The 14145-nt window shown below is 29.3% G+C and overlaps 3 protein-coding genes across 3 annotated transcripts; 2 read left to right on the top strand and 1 right to left on the bottom strand.

Moving 5' to 3' along the window:
* Nucleotides 1-3222: 3222 nt before the first annotated feature.
* Phum_PHUM361890 (uncharacterized protein) lies at nt 3223-4290 on the top strand (the record flags this gene model as incomplete). Its single annotated transcript, XM_002428031.1, has 2 exons — nt 3223-3384; nt 3418-4290. The coding sequence occupies 2 exons, from the start codon at nt 3223-3225 to the stop codon at nt 4288-4290; spliced, it is 1035 nt and encodes a 344-aa protein (XP_002428076.1).
* A 1994-nt stretch (nt 4291-6284) lies between these two features.
* On the top strand, nt 6285-8335 carry Phum_PHUM361880 (Centrosome protein, putative; the record flags this gene model as incomplete). Its single annotated transcript, XM_002428030.1, has 8 exons — nt 6285-6412; nt 6516-6684; nt 6761-6863; nt 7019-7172; nt 7271-7394; nt 7594-7737; nt 7833-7970; nt 8072-8335. 8 exons carry the CDS (start codon nt 6285-6287, stop codon nt 8333-8335), a joined length of 1224 nt encoding a protein of 407 aa, XP_002428075.1.
* Nucleotides 8336-8677: 342 nt separating this feature from the next.
* Nucleotides 8678-14078, bottom strand: Phum_PHUM361870 (zinc finger protein, putative; the record flags this gene model as incomplete). Its single annotated transcript, XM_002428029.1, has 7 exons — nt 8678-9190; nt 9239-9808; nt 10305-10870; nt 11654-12232; nt 12629-12646; nt 13127-13354; nt 13388-14078. 7 exons carry the CDS (start codon nt 14076-14078, stop codon nt 8678-8680), a joined length of 3165 nt encoding a protein of 1054 aa, XP_002428074.1.
* Between the last annotated feature and the right edge of the window lie 67 nt (nt 14079-14145).

The following is a 14145-nucleotide window of genomic DNA, read 5'->3' as shown; positions in this document are numbered from 1 at the left end:
TAGAGAGAGAAAGAGGGAGGAGGTAAAATTTACTACACCCCAAAATCTCTCATTTTAAACAAATAATAATAATAATAATAACCAATGGTATAAAATGTCTTATTTAAAGTTTCAATAAACAACATTGATTATGTTGCATAGAGAAAAACATGGCGAAATGACTGACACAAAAGTAAAAAAATATAAATTAAAATATGAATAAAAATTGCTGTTATGAGTTTGTCATTAAGTAATGATGAGTTATACAATAATAATAATAATATTAAATGGTTTTGGTATAGAAATAAAAGAAGAGTGATTAAAAAATATGGGCGTCATTGTCAACCGCCACCACCACCACCATCACCACCACCCCATCATTGTCAAACATTAATTATTTATTGATGTCCATTGTTGAGGAGAAAACAGTGAAATCCGTAAACTTTTACTCGAGGGCGCAAGTCGAGTCGACAAAATAGAATCGAAAGTCGAGAGCGCAGTTGTACGCCATGTCAACATGACAAAAAAACATTTTGGATTTTAATAGACTTATTTAAGAACACATAATAATAATAATAATAATAATAATAATAATATTAATATAAATATTCAAATTCTTAAACGCTTACCAGTTTGTTGTTTTCTTTTTTTTATTTTTTGATAATATTTCATTTGTTTTCTGGAAACATTTAATATATTTTCTTTTTCAAAACGTTCGATACTTTTCAGTATATGTATATATCATCCGTGTGAATATTATTCTCATATTTAACGTACGTTTATTTATAATTTTCTTTTTTTTTTTTCTCTGTGTGTGTTTTATGCACTAGTATTTGTTAGTTTCATCGATTTTCCAAAGGACAAAAATATCATCGTGGGAGAGAGACAAATACGTTGGAAAACCTGCAAGATAGAAAAACAAAATGTGAGTTTATTTATTATTATTATTCTCCTTTTTTGAATTTTTCTAATTATTATTATTATTATTATTCAATTACGGTATTCCTCGTTGCCGCCATCATTGTATATAATAAAAATTCATGTAATGGAGTAACGTCTTTTTTTCGTTTCTCTTACTAAAAAAAATACACGTATTAATAGAATAACTTATTAATAACACTTATTGACACGATTATTTAATTATTTTTTCTAAATTAATAAATAAATAATTAATTAATTAATTAATATTAATAATAAAAATAAAATTTTAATTACATATAAAAAAAAAATTTTGATATATCTGTTAATATTACGTAATTACTACTCTAGTTAAAATAAATTCATTAATTATTAATTTATAAAAATACGTTAATCAAATAAGCAACTTTATAATAATTAATATTGACGACGTATCTTCATTTCGTAATATTTATTTGCAAACACAGAAAAAATGGCCAAAATCGTTTTAAATTAGCATTGAAAAATTGACATAATCAAAAGAAAAAAAAAAAAACCTTAAATAAATAAACGTTTTAATTACATTAACGAATAGAAATTAAAAAAATTATTAAAATAATTTCGTGACCATGTATACATTATTATCATGCTTATTGTTAATAACAAAAGAAAATCAATGGAAAATTTTATATAAAAAAAAAATAAATTTAATTTGGATTTAAATTTATGTTTACATAAATACTTTTAATTTAAATGAAAATTTTTTTTAAAAATGGTTTCTTCACTTGTAATTAATTAACGTGATTTTATTCACGGACATATACTACTACTACTCCCTGTCACAAAAATTAATTTAAATGATTTTAACTCTTTGATTCATTATATATAAAAATTTTTCAAATGATTTAAATTTACATACATATATGTACATAAAATTTAAATAAATAAAATAACAATAAATAAATTAAATTATTTAAAATACATAAGAATAAACAAATACAATTTTTAACAATAGAAATCATTTTTTTCCCTTTAGAAAAAAATTATTTAAGAAAACCTAATAAGGCTCTCACTAATAATAATAATAATAATAATAATAATAATAATAATAATAATAATAAAATTAAAAAAGTTTTTTTTGCAAAAGATAAACTAATAAGTTATTTAAAAAAAAAAGGAACAAACAGAGCATAATATTAATTATTATTATTATTATTATTATTATTATTAGTTGTTTTTTATAATAAAAAATCAATAAAAATCAAAATAAATATTAAAAAAAAAAAAAAAGTAATAAAACAAAACTTTTAAAAGTTTTTTTTTCCTTTTTTTTTCCTTTTTTTTTTTTACTCTTTTATTATAATAAAAATTTTAATAAAAAAAAAGGAAAAAAGGAAAAAAATTTAAATAATACAAATCAATAACAAAAAAAAAAAAATGGAAAAAAGTAAAAAAAATTTAAATTAAAATCAGTCGAAAAAAAAATAAAAAAATAAAAAATTTTTTTTCCTTTTCCTTTTTTCCATTTTTTTAAACAATGGAAAATTTTCAATGGAATTAAAGAACAATAGCTTTTGTTTTATAAATGAATTATCTTTTACCCTCCCTCTCTCTATCTCTCTCTCTCTCTCTCTCTGGAATTTACCTTTTATATAAATTTTTCTCAACTATATATATATATATATATGTGTGTGTGTGTAATATTTGTTTTAAAAATTTCCTTTTTTCCTTTTTTAACGTTAATAATAATAATAATAATAAATCTTTTAATTTTATTATTTTTTTTTAGAAATGTAATATGGTGAAACACAAACTGTCATGGAAGTTATTTTTCCTCAAAATGTAATTATTTTAAATATAATCGTTCAACAACCGACGTCGTCATCATTTTTCTTCTCTTCTTCTTCTTCTTCTTCTGCTAGAACAATTGAAAAAAAAATTATTATTATTATTACTACTACTACTAAAATTTATGAAAATGATATTGAAAAAATAATAATAATAAACGATTTAAATTATTACGATGGAAAATTATTCAATGAAATTTTCAAAAAAGTGATAAATACAATAATAATAATAATAATAATAATAATAATAAACTTTATAAGGTGTTATAAAATTTTTAACGGTCGTTTTATTTATTATAACATATCAATGTTGAAAAGATCCCATTCGATGGAATTCGATACGGATCAATATAATAATAAATCAACATCATCATCATCATCGTCATCAGCATCATCATCATCATTATCCGTTCCGCAATCATCATCATCATCATCATCATCATCTGATCCGTCTCGTTCGACGTCGGGATTTACTAAAGAAAACGATGATAATCATCAGATGAGTAAAAAATTATGCAACAATTCGTCGAGTTTCGATATATCGCACGATGGACCGATCGAATCCGATGTATCGATCGAAAATTCTCGAACGAGTTCGACACACGGAAGACCTATCGAACCCTATCGAAGGTATTCTTCGCAAGGCGGTGAAAATTCACACGTGACCCAATCCAAATCAATTTTTTCACACAAGGATGGCTTCGTGTACGGTAATCCGAAGGATGACATCATCAAAAACATCGATAATCAATCGGTCAAAGATTCCATTATTGATAGATTTTCGTCGGAAATAAATAATGCATCCAACGTGTTGGATTTAAGTTGTAAAATTAGTAAGTCTGACGATCACGAAAAATCGCGGGAAAGAAAAACATATCATAATAATAATAATCACGAGAGATCCGATAACTCCGTGGTGGCAGCAGCAACGACGACGACGACGACAGAATCATTTTTATCGAGAACGTCGAACAACGTCGAAATAAAACTTGTTAATCCTATAAATAAAAAACCATCGATACCGGAACAATTGCAAATTGCTAAAATACAACAGCAACAAAGGAGATCCATGCAACAGCAGCAAAAATTCTTACAGCAAATGAGAAAAACGTTGGATTCGAAAGGTGGTCACAAACAAGAGAACAATTCCCACGGCGGCCATAATAAAAACGTTAAACATTTTAACAATCCGAGTAATTACGATACGAATAATGATGATAATAATGACGTCGTCGTCGACAATCATCAGGGAAGAGTTAAAAGTGAATTTCTATCGAGATTTCCTCCTTCTCATCATTTCCCACATTTTCCATTTCCCGATTCTTTCGATCCGAATCAACCCAAAGAACTTCCCGACAATCATCCCATTCTTCCCCTTCTCGATCCCGTTTATTTTTCCGCTCTTTACAACGCTCACGGATTTCTTCCACCGAGTTCTCCAAGCATTGCTGCTGCTTTTATCGGAACTCTTCAAGATGCTCTTCCAAAGTTACCCATGATGTTTCCATCCACATCTTCCAACACTTCGCCTTTACTCCCGCAAAAAAATAACGAAAATCAAAATTAATTTTTTAATAATTAATAATAATAATAATAATAATAATACTTAACAAATATACACGTAATTATCAAATTTATCATTTTATAAAACAAAAAATAAATAATAATAATAATAATTTTTTTTACCATTAATTAATAATTGTAAATTAATTTACATAATTTATGTTGATATGAATAAGTATAATAATTAATTAATTAATTATAATAAAATTATACTACATTCAATGTTTTAACATATCTTATCATTCTTATCATTTTTATGTGCGTGAGAAGCAGAAGACAAAAAAACATAAACATAAACATAAACAAGGTAATGAATAAATAAAAAAAAAAAAAAAACTTTAAGTAAAAAAAATTTTAAAAATATTTTCAAGTTTTCCCCATTTCCCCCTCCACTCTTCCCACTCCCCTCACATTTCTCCCTCCTCCTCCTCCCTCCCTCCGTTTCACATACACGTGACCGTATTTTTATTAAATTATTATTATTATTATTAAAAAAGAATAAAATAAAAAAATGTCAAAATACATATAATATAAATTTACTTTAATTAAATAATGATATCACATAATAATTTTTTTTTCGATTGTTTATTTGTTCCCATCTTTCTCCTTCCTTTTCCCTCCCCTTCTCCCCCTCCTCCCGGTTAATCGAGATTTGTAAAAAAGGCGGGGCGGGGAGGTGGGGGGCATTATTTTCTATTTCCTTCCTTTTTATATTTAATTCGCATTAAAAATGATTTTTTTTTTTTTTTTTGATTTTCGAACGAGTTTAAAAATCATTATCAATTTTTATACGAACCGGAAATACAAATCAAACCGGAAATCGTATAAAAACCTTATGAAAATAACAAATAAATTTTTTATTTTTATTTTTTAGTTTTACGATTCTTTTAGAGTTTTTCTCATATTTAAATTGTTTTTTGTTTTTTCCCCTCCTCCCCCTCCTCCTCACTTTTTTTTACCTTTTCCTTCTTTTTCCTTTTTTCCTTTTTTTTTTTTTTTTAACGGAATAATAATAATAAAATTTTTTATTAGGAAAATTTTTTAATGGCGTTTTCCAATATGGCTCCTTTGGCTCATTCCCCCGGATTTTGGAATAAAAACAAAATTTTCTAATTTCATTAAATTTCCATGTCGTTGTCTCTCTTCCCCCTTTTTCCCTTTCTCTCCCTACCCCCTTATCCCTTATCCCATTTTCATCCATCCATCCATCCTTTTCTTTCTTTCTTTTTCCTTCTTTCTTTCTTTCTCGCTTCACAATGTCAAATCTGTCTTATTCGTTTGTACTAATTTATCGAGTTTTTCTATGAATAAATTTTTTTTTTTTTTTTTTTTAAATCCTACAAATTCATCTTTTAAACCTTTTTTCCCTCTCTCTCTCTCTCTCTCTCTATCCTTTTTTAATGATCCTTAAATTTATTTTCCGCTTAACGTTTTTAATTTAGTAATAAAATAATAATAATAATAATAATAATAATAATAATAATAATATATAAGGAAAAGAAACTAACTTTTTTTAAACTCCTTTTAATTCGGTTCCTTTCTTTCTTTCTTTCTTTCCCGGAGATTTATTTTCTTTTTGCTTTAATTTAAATATTTTAAACGAGTTAGATGGTGATGGCGATGGTGGTGGTGGCGGAGGCGGTGGCGCTTTTCTCACGGAAGAAGATGTTGTTGGTAAAACGTTAGAAGGAAAAATTTAATAAAGGCTTGAACACAAAACTGAAACAATAAAAATCTTTGATAAAATAATCAATTGGATATCGATAAATTTTAACTTTCCCCCCTCACCCTCCATCTCCACCTCCCCGTCATTCCCACCCCCACATCCCCCGTGTCAGAAAGTTGAAAAAAATTTAAGGGATGAAATTTTGTTAGCAACCAACGACCGGGCCGCCAAACAACCGTTTAATCGATACAAAAAGTAAAATAAATTTTTTACTAAACGAGTAAAAAGAGAAAAAAGGGAAAAGCGGGAAAAACGGGAAAAACGGGAAAAATATGGGAGGAAATAAAAAAAATGGAAATAAAAAGAAAAAAAAAGAACAGGAAGAAAAAGATGTTTTAACAGAGGTCGATAGAGAATATTACGAAATACAATTGAACGATTTAAATAGGAAATTGAACAGGTGAAAATGATAATGATAATAATAATCAAAATATAAATGAAATTTTCCATTTTTCCTTTTGTCTTTTCAAACTCATTCCAGGTATGAAAATTCAAATTAAAAGGTTAAAATCAAAATGTGAAGATTTGGAAACGTTAAATTTACAACTGGAAGAAAATATAAAAATATTAGACGAAGATAGATCGGACATAATTGCTTTTTTAAAAAAAAACCTGATATCGAAAACAAACGAATTATCAGAACTGCAGGAAAGATTTGACGGTTTGAAACAGGTATGCTATTATTATTATTATTATATTAAAATTGATTGTTTTAAACTTACCTCGATCGATATTTTTATATTTACAGTCGATGGAATCTGGCGTTGTCAGTTACAAAGAGAAAATAACAAATATGGAGCAAGAGTATAAAAACATGCAAAACGAATTGACATCTGAAATAAAATTATTAAGTGAGTTAGTTAGTTAATAATAACAAACAAAGCAAACAAACAAAACAAACAAACAAACAAACAAACAAAAAAAATTAATTTAAATTTAAAAACTATTCGTTAACACAAAAGCAGTATGAAAATAATAACAATAATAATAAAATTACTCTTTTTAGTGGGTAAATTAAATTCGTTGGAAGAATTTAGAACGCAAAAAGAAGAATTAACGAGTAAATTTTTACAACAGGAAAAAAAAATGAGGGAACAAGAAGAAAAACATAAGAAAAATTTATACGAAAATGAAAAAAAATTCATATTGGAAAAAAACAAGTAGAAACGAATTCTAATTATTACTTAATGATAAAATGAAGTTATTGATGACGTAATCAATCAATCAATTACTAATTTTTTTTTTTTTTTTTTGTTAGATTGAAAAAAGAAATGGAAACGAGATTATTAAAATTATCATTGGAATTTCAAAAAGCAACGGATTTAAGAATGGCGTCGACAACTCATAAAATGATACGTGAAAATATTGCGGTGAATAACGAGGTAAACAAAAAAATTTTAAAATTAATAATAAAAGGTTAAAAGCGTGCAAATTAATTTAAAACAACCAAAACAAACAAACAAACAAACAAACAAACGAGCAAACGAGAACAAAAGAATTGAAGAAAAATTAAAACTCACGATTTCTTACTTCCACCCCTCCCCCCCCCCATTAATAACGAACGGACATTTTCTTTTCAAGTTGACAACCATGCAAGAATCACAAATAGAAATGATAAAAGAAAATGAAAAAATGAAAAAATTAATACAGGAAATTAAAATTAACGGTCAATTAGTTGAAGAGGAAAAAAATATGGTGTTGAAAAAAAATTTAACACTCATCAAGGTGATAAAAACAATAGAAATTTATTATTATTATTATTTCTCCTCCCCCGCCCCGCTCCCCTTCCAGTTGATTTACCACAATAATAATAATTTCAGGTCATCGAAGATCTCATTAAAAAACGCGAAGAAGACGAGGAAAAAATTAAAAAATATTACAAAATGGAAAAATATTGTCAAACCCTTAAAAATAAATTAAACGAAACGGATGATAAATTAAAAGAAGCCAATGGAGAAGTGAGTAATAAAATGATGATGATGATGATTATTCACACGTTTTTTTTACTTCGCTGCCAAATAATCATTTCCGGTTTTTTGTTTCTTTTCCCCCCCCCAAGATAAAAAAACTCAGCGAAAGATTGTCAACGGGTCAAACGAATGCTGCTAAATTATATGCCGACATAGCCGCGTTGAAATTAAATTCGAGACGTTTGTACGGTATCCTGCACAGAGCCGTTAATGCCGTTAAAGATGCGTTGAGAATACACGAAACCCCCGAAGAATCCGAAGAGATAATACTTAGCAAACGTCTCGCATTGTTAAATAATCTTTTGCAGATTTTAAATAGAGCGGAAATGTCTGAAAAAGAACGTTACCTGTAAGCAAACAAACATTTTGTAACAACAACAACAACAAACAACAACAAACAATTTAACAATCAAATTTTTTTCATTTTTTTCTAGTACGAAAAGAATATCTTACTGTTATAAAAAAGGCGATTTGGGTTTTGTACCACCCCAGCCGACAGAACAACAAATTCAAACGCAATAATAATAATAATAATAATCCTTTCGTTTCGTACAACAACAAAAATCAAACGAAAGATGAAAGATGAAATATTAATGGTCGACCCGAGAAGACGTAGTCATCATGGGGGTACTACTACTACTACTACCACTACCATTCATTCGAGAATATCATCATCATCATCATCATCATCATCATCACGACGTTAAGTTTTCGTTCAGGTTTAAATCTAAAGTCGCGTATTTTTCCACGTGCACGCTCATGTGTCTCGTTAAATGGGATTTGAAATTATAAGAACATTCGCAAATGGTGCATTTGAATATTTTCTTATTTTCGTGTTGAGTTTTTTTGTGCATGTTCAACGACCCGTGAAACGAATACGATTTACCACACAGACCGCAAACGTAGGGTTTTTCTCCCGTGTGTTTACGCAAATGATTTTTCAATTCCGTTTTAACCGGAAACGGTTTCTCGCATATTTCGCACGAGTATTTACACAGTTCCGGAAAATGATGTTTTTTCTTATGGACGAACAACAGATAAGAGTATTTGAAATCTTTACCGCATAATTTACACACGTACCCGTTTTTACCCTCGTGTACGGATCGCTTGTGTATCAAAAGTGCACTTACTCTTTTAAATGTTTTATCGCAGAGGGAACACGTTCGTTCGACGACGTTTTTCCCCGGTTTTTTCGGCTTCGCATAACTCTGACCGGATTTCAATTTCAAATGAACGCATCTTTCGTGCATGTAAACGTATTTCATGTGTTTGAACGTTCGCGGACAAAACGAACACGAGTAAGGTGTTTCTTGAGAGTGAGTCGCCAGGTGTATGCCGAACGAATACGAATTCGTCGAACCTTTTCCGCAAACGTGACACGTGAATTCCATTTGCCCGGTGTGATATTGTAGGTGTTCTTGCAATCTCGCTTTCCTAGAAAATTTTTTACCGCAGTAATGACAAACCAATTTGAATTCTTCGTGTACGGTTTTGACGTGTTGCTTGAGAGATTCGGATTTGGAAAATGATTGACCGCAAAAATGACACACGCAGGATTTGTGATGACACGTCCAATGTTGATCGGCAAGGATTTTCGATTCGAAACGTTTGTTGCAAACCGAACACTTGTGAGTCATTCCTTCTTTTTTACCGCATATTTTCTCGTGGGCCAATCCGTTGTCCTCGAATTTAAATTTTCTATTGCAAACGCTGCATGAAAATTTTTTCAATTTATCCACGTCCGACGATTCCCTTCCATGTTTTTTTAAATGATTCGATAATTTCGATTTTTCCTTAAATGCTTTTCCGCAATCGTTACATTTAAACTCTTCGGAACTCACTTCCTGTTGTTGTTCGAGTGACGACAAACATTTCATTTTATCGTTATTATTTGTAATCGAAGTCATCGATTCGATTAAATACTCATCGATATCTTGTTGTTTTTCGACATTATCATCTTTATAATTATTTCCGTTTCGGTTCGTCTCGGTTTCATTACGTATATTTCTTCTGAAATATAAATATCATACTTTATTATGTTGCATAGTTAAATGTTTTTCATTAACAAGAAATTTTTTTTGTTTCGATTAGTTTAATATGTTTTGGGAAATTAAAGCAACACGTGCAAATTCTTACCTTAAAATTTCATCATTTCGGTGTGGTGGTAGTGGAGAAAAAAAATAATTTACACTCCTCTTAAAAAAAAAATAACCAAGCATCCTCCTAATTTAAAACCTCGAACACCTCGAAAACTTCAAAAATCTCATTTTTCTCATTAAAAAAAAAAAAACATTATTATTATTATTATTATGAATTATCCACCATTTTTTGTGAATGAGTTTTCAAATGAACTTTTAAATATCTTTTCATGACGAACGTCAAACTGCAAAACGAACAAGAGAATCGCCTTTCTTTCGAATGAGTTTTCTTATGTTTCATCAAATCGTAATTGTTAACGAATCCTTTTCCGCATATCGAACACAGGCACGATCGCGTACCTTCGTGACGTTGACAATGATCTATAAAAGTACTTTTGAGACGACATCGATAATCGCAAAGAGAACAGGCGAAGGGTAATTCTCCCGTGTGAATTTTTTTATGAGCAATGAGATTGGGTCTAGCCCTGAAATCTTTTCCGCATATTTCGCATATGAACGGCCTTTCTCCCGTATGAGTCCTAAAATGATCTTCGAGACTTTGAGTCGAAGAAAATACTTTACCGCAATAACTACAAGATAAATTAGCAAATTTTATTTGTTGGTGAATTATTTTTATGTGTCTGTCGAGTACGGATTGTCTTTTGTATTGTTTTCCGCAAGCGTGACACGTGTACGAATCTCCGGAATGAACGGACAAATGTCTTTCGAAATTAAACCTTCGATTGAAAACTTTTTTACAAATATCGCACCTGTAAAATCGTCTTTCTTTTGTTACAACCGTTTTCTCTTGGATTTTTTCCCTAGGATTACATTTATCCGTATTATTTAAATTGCATTCTTCGAATTTCGGACTATATTTAGACTCGGGTTCGGAGTTGGAATCATCCAAATAGTTAATTAAACGATTCGACGACGAATCCGTCGACATAATACCCATCGTAAATTTTACTTCATCTCTGGAATAAAAGATTTTCGCAACAATTACAAAGTGTTGTAACAAAAGAAAGAAAACGATTGTGATATATAGAAATTTTTATGAAGACCCCTTAAATCTATTACCAACTTATACCATCACCACCACCACCACCACCACCATCACCATCACCAAAATTAATTATTAACCCTTTTATTAATGATAGAAAATGTAAGATTTACATATAATTAAATTTAATGTGAATGAAATACATAAATTATTTTAAATTAATAAATGCTAAACGAAATTGTATTAGTTTTATCAAATTAGAAAGCCATTTTACATACATATATGCGCATGCATTAATAACATTAAAGTTGATTAATAATTAATTAAGTAATATACATAGTTATAAAAAATCACTAATAAAAAATTTCATATTCAGTACTTTAAACTAATAAATTATTTCATTTATTAAAAAAAATAATTATAAATAATAATAATAATTTAGCCGATGAAATTTTACATTTTAGTGAAATTTTGATTTCATCCGTGTTCTCTTTTAATATGTTTTTCCAAATCACTTTTAAGTATGAAACCTTTTTGACAATATTCGCATTCAAGGTGTTCGATTTCTTTATGAGATCCCAAATGTATGAGCAAATGACATTTCCTCGTGAATCCCTTACCGCACACGTAACAAATTTGACTTTTCCTCATGTGCGTTTTCAAATGTTGCCTTAAATTTCCGGTCATTTGAAATGTTTTACCGCAAAATTTGCACACTTCCGATCTTTCGTCCGAGTGCAATTTCAAATGTTCTTGCAAATAATGTTTTGTGCTCAGTTGCGCGCTGCATACGTGACACTGAAATTCTTTCAAACCCAAATGAATCGCTTTGTGATGCCTTTTCAAAACGCTCGGACTTGAAAAATGACGATTGCAAACTTTGCAAAGACGTCTCATTCCGTTCGCTGTGTGATGATACTTTCTGTGATGGTACAAATGTTTTTGATGAATGAAAGTTCGACCGCATTGATCGCATTGAAAAGGCCTCGGATCGGAATGAGAATCTTGATGAGATTTCAATTCCCCGTTTGAATCGAACACTTTCGAACAAATGGGACACTTATATCGTCGTATTCCTTCGTGTATGACTGTCACGTGACGTTGCAAACCTGAATCCTGAGCGTATTGTTTTCCGCAATGATGACACGTGAATTTTTTTTCCCCCGTGTGAGTATCCATGTGACGTTTCATCGAGTATTTCGTCGATATAACTTTCCCGCATATTAAACAAACGGGTTTTCCATCTTCATTTCCCATCGCGTCTTTTTGTTGTGTCAATATTTTTCTCTCATCGATACTACTTGCGTTAAAAGGAAATTTAGTTTTTGCATGTTCCATCACGTGTTTAATTAATTCCTCCGATGTATCACAACTGAATTTACAAATTCGACATTCAATTTCACTTGTGAAATAATTTTTATCAAACTTATAATTATCGATTAAGTGAGAATATAAATCGTTTAAAAAAAGCGTGTGATGATCGAATGTTTTCCTGCATAATGGACAACGTAAAGATTCTAAAACTCTATCCTGAGTAATTTTTTTTAAATTTATCCCATTCCCTTTTTCCAATCCTGTCTGGAATGATGATGATGATGATGATGATGATGATGATGAAGTTTTACATCTAGTCAAATTCAATACGACAATATTATTTATGTTTTTATCCCCATTTCCATGAATTGTTAATTTCTTTTTTTTCTTCCTTAATTTTTTTGTCCTGTAAGTAAATTTTCTTTTGTTGTAAATAAATTTTAAAAGTTACTGACTTGACAAAGATACGACTAAATAATAATTTTATCAACAATAAATTCAAATAGATTATTGTTAATTATAAAATAGTAGAATTTTGAAAATTTTTACAAAACTAAATTTTTTAAGATGGCGTCATTTGACAATTATATGATTTAAAAGAAAACAATTTTAAATAATTGAAAATATTTCTCGTTAGCTTTTTGCGTGTAATTTAGAGTGTTTTTTCATATCGTTCATTTGTGCAAAACCTCTTCCGCAGAAATCACAAACGAACGGTTTTTCTCCCGTATGACATCGAACGTGAATTTTCAAATGATCTTTTCTGGCGAACGCTTTCCCACAGTGATCGCAACCGAACGGTCTGATTTTCGTATGAACTTTTGAATGTTGTCTAAAATTAGCTTTCGTTCTAAAATTTTTCCCACAGACGGCACACACGATCGGTTTTTCTCCCGTATGTATCAGCATGTGCTGATCTCTTGATTTTTTCGTAGTGAATTTTTTTTTACATTCGTCGCAACCGTATTTATTTCCGTGAACCGTTTTAGTTTTAGACATTCGATGAAATTTTCTGTGGGGGTAAAATGATGCTTTGGTGAGAAAAATCCGTCCGCATTCTTCGCAAATGATCTTATTTTGAACTTTGTGAATGTTTCTATGATCTTCCATCTCACCGTGTGACCTGTATCTTTTACCACAATCCGAACAAACGTGATTTCTAACACCTTCGTGTATGACTTTTACGTGTCGAGATAAATTGAAACGATGTCCGAAATTCTTATTGCAAATCTCGCAAGAAAATTTTTTTATATCGCAATGAATTTTCACGTGATTTTTTAAACCGAGTCTTGTGTGAAAAACTTCCTGACATTTTTTACAAATGAATTTTTTTGGGGATTTTAAATTTTTTGAAATTTTTGATTTGATCTCTCCTACTAATGATTCATTCCCATCCTTTATTAACTCGTCGGCTTCTTTGTCTTTGAAAAAATTAACTTTAAGTTTAGTTAAAAAAAGTTTTAAATTTTCAATAATTGTACAATTCTCACAACAGAAACTCTCACAGATATTTAAATTTAATATCTTGTTAATAAAAGGTACATGTATATTGAATTGATACTGATAAGTTGAAAATGATAAATCTGATTCATTCTCAAATCTGAAAACAAAACTAGTTTTATCTTGTTGCAGACATTTCATTTATGTAAAAAAAAATTTTTCTTCAACAGTTCCTGAAAATGAGTTTACAATCGACTACTCAACATTT

Source organism: Pediculus humanus, genomic scaffold, assembly GCF_000006295.1.
Source record: "Pediculus humanus corporis 1103172107775 genomic scaffold, whole genome shotgun sequence".
NCBI classification, from domain to species: Eukaryota; Metazoa; Arthropoda; class Insecta; order Psocodea; family Pediculidae; genus Pediculus; species Pediculus humanus.
The sequence above is the reverse complement of the archived record's forward strand: the minus strand, read 5'-3'. Positions and strand labels throughout refer to the sequence as shown.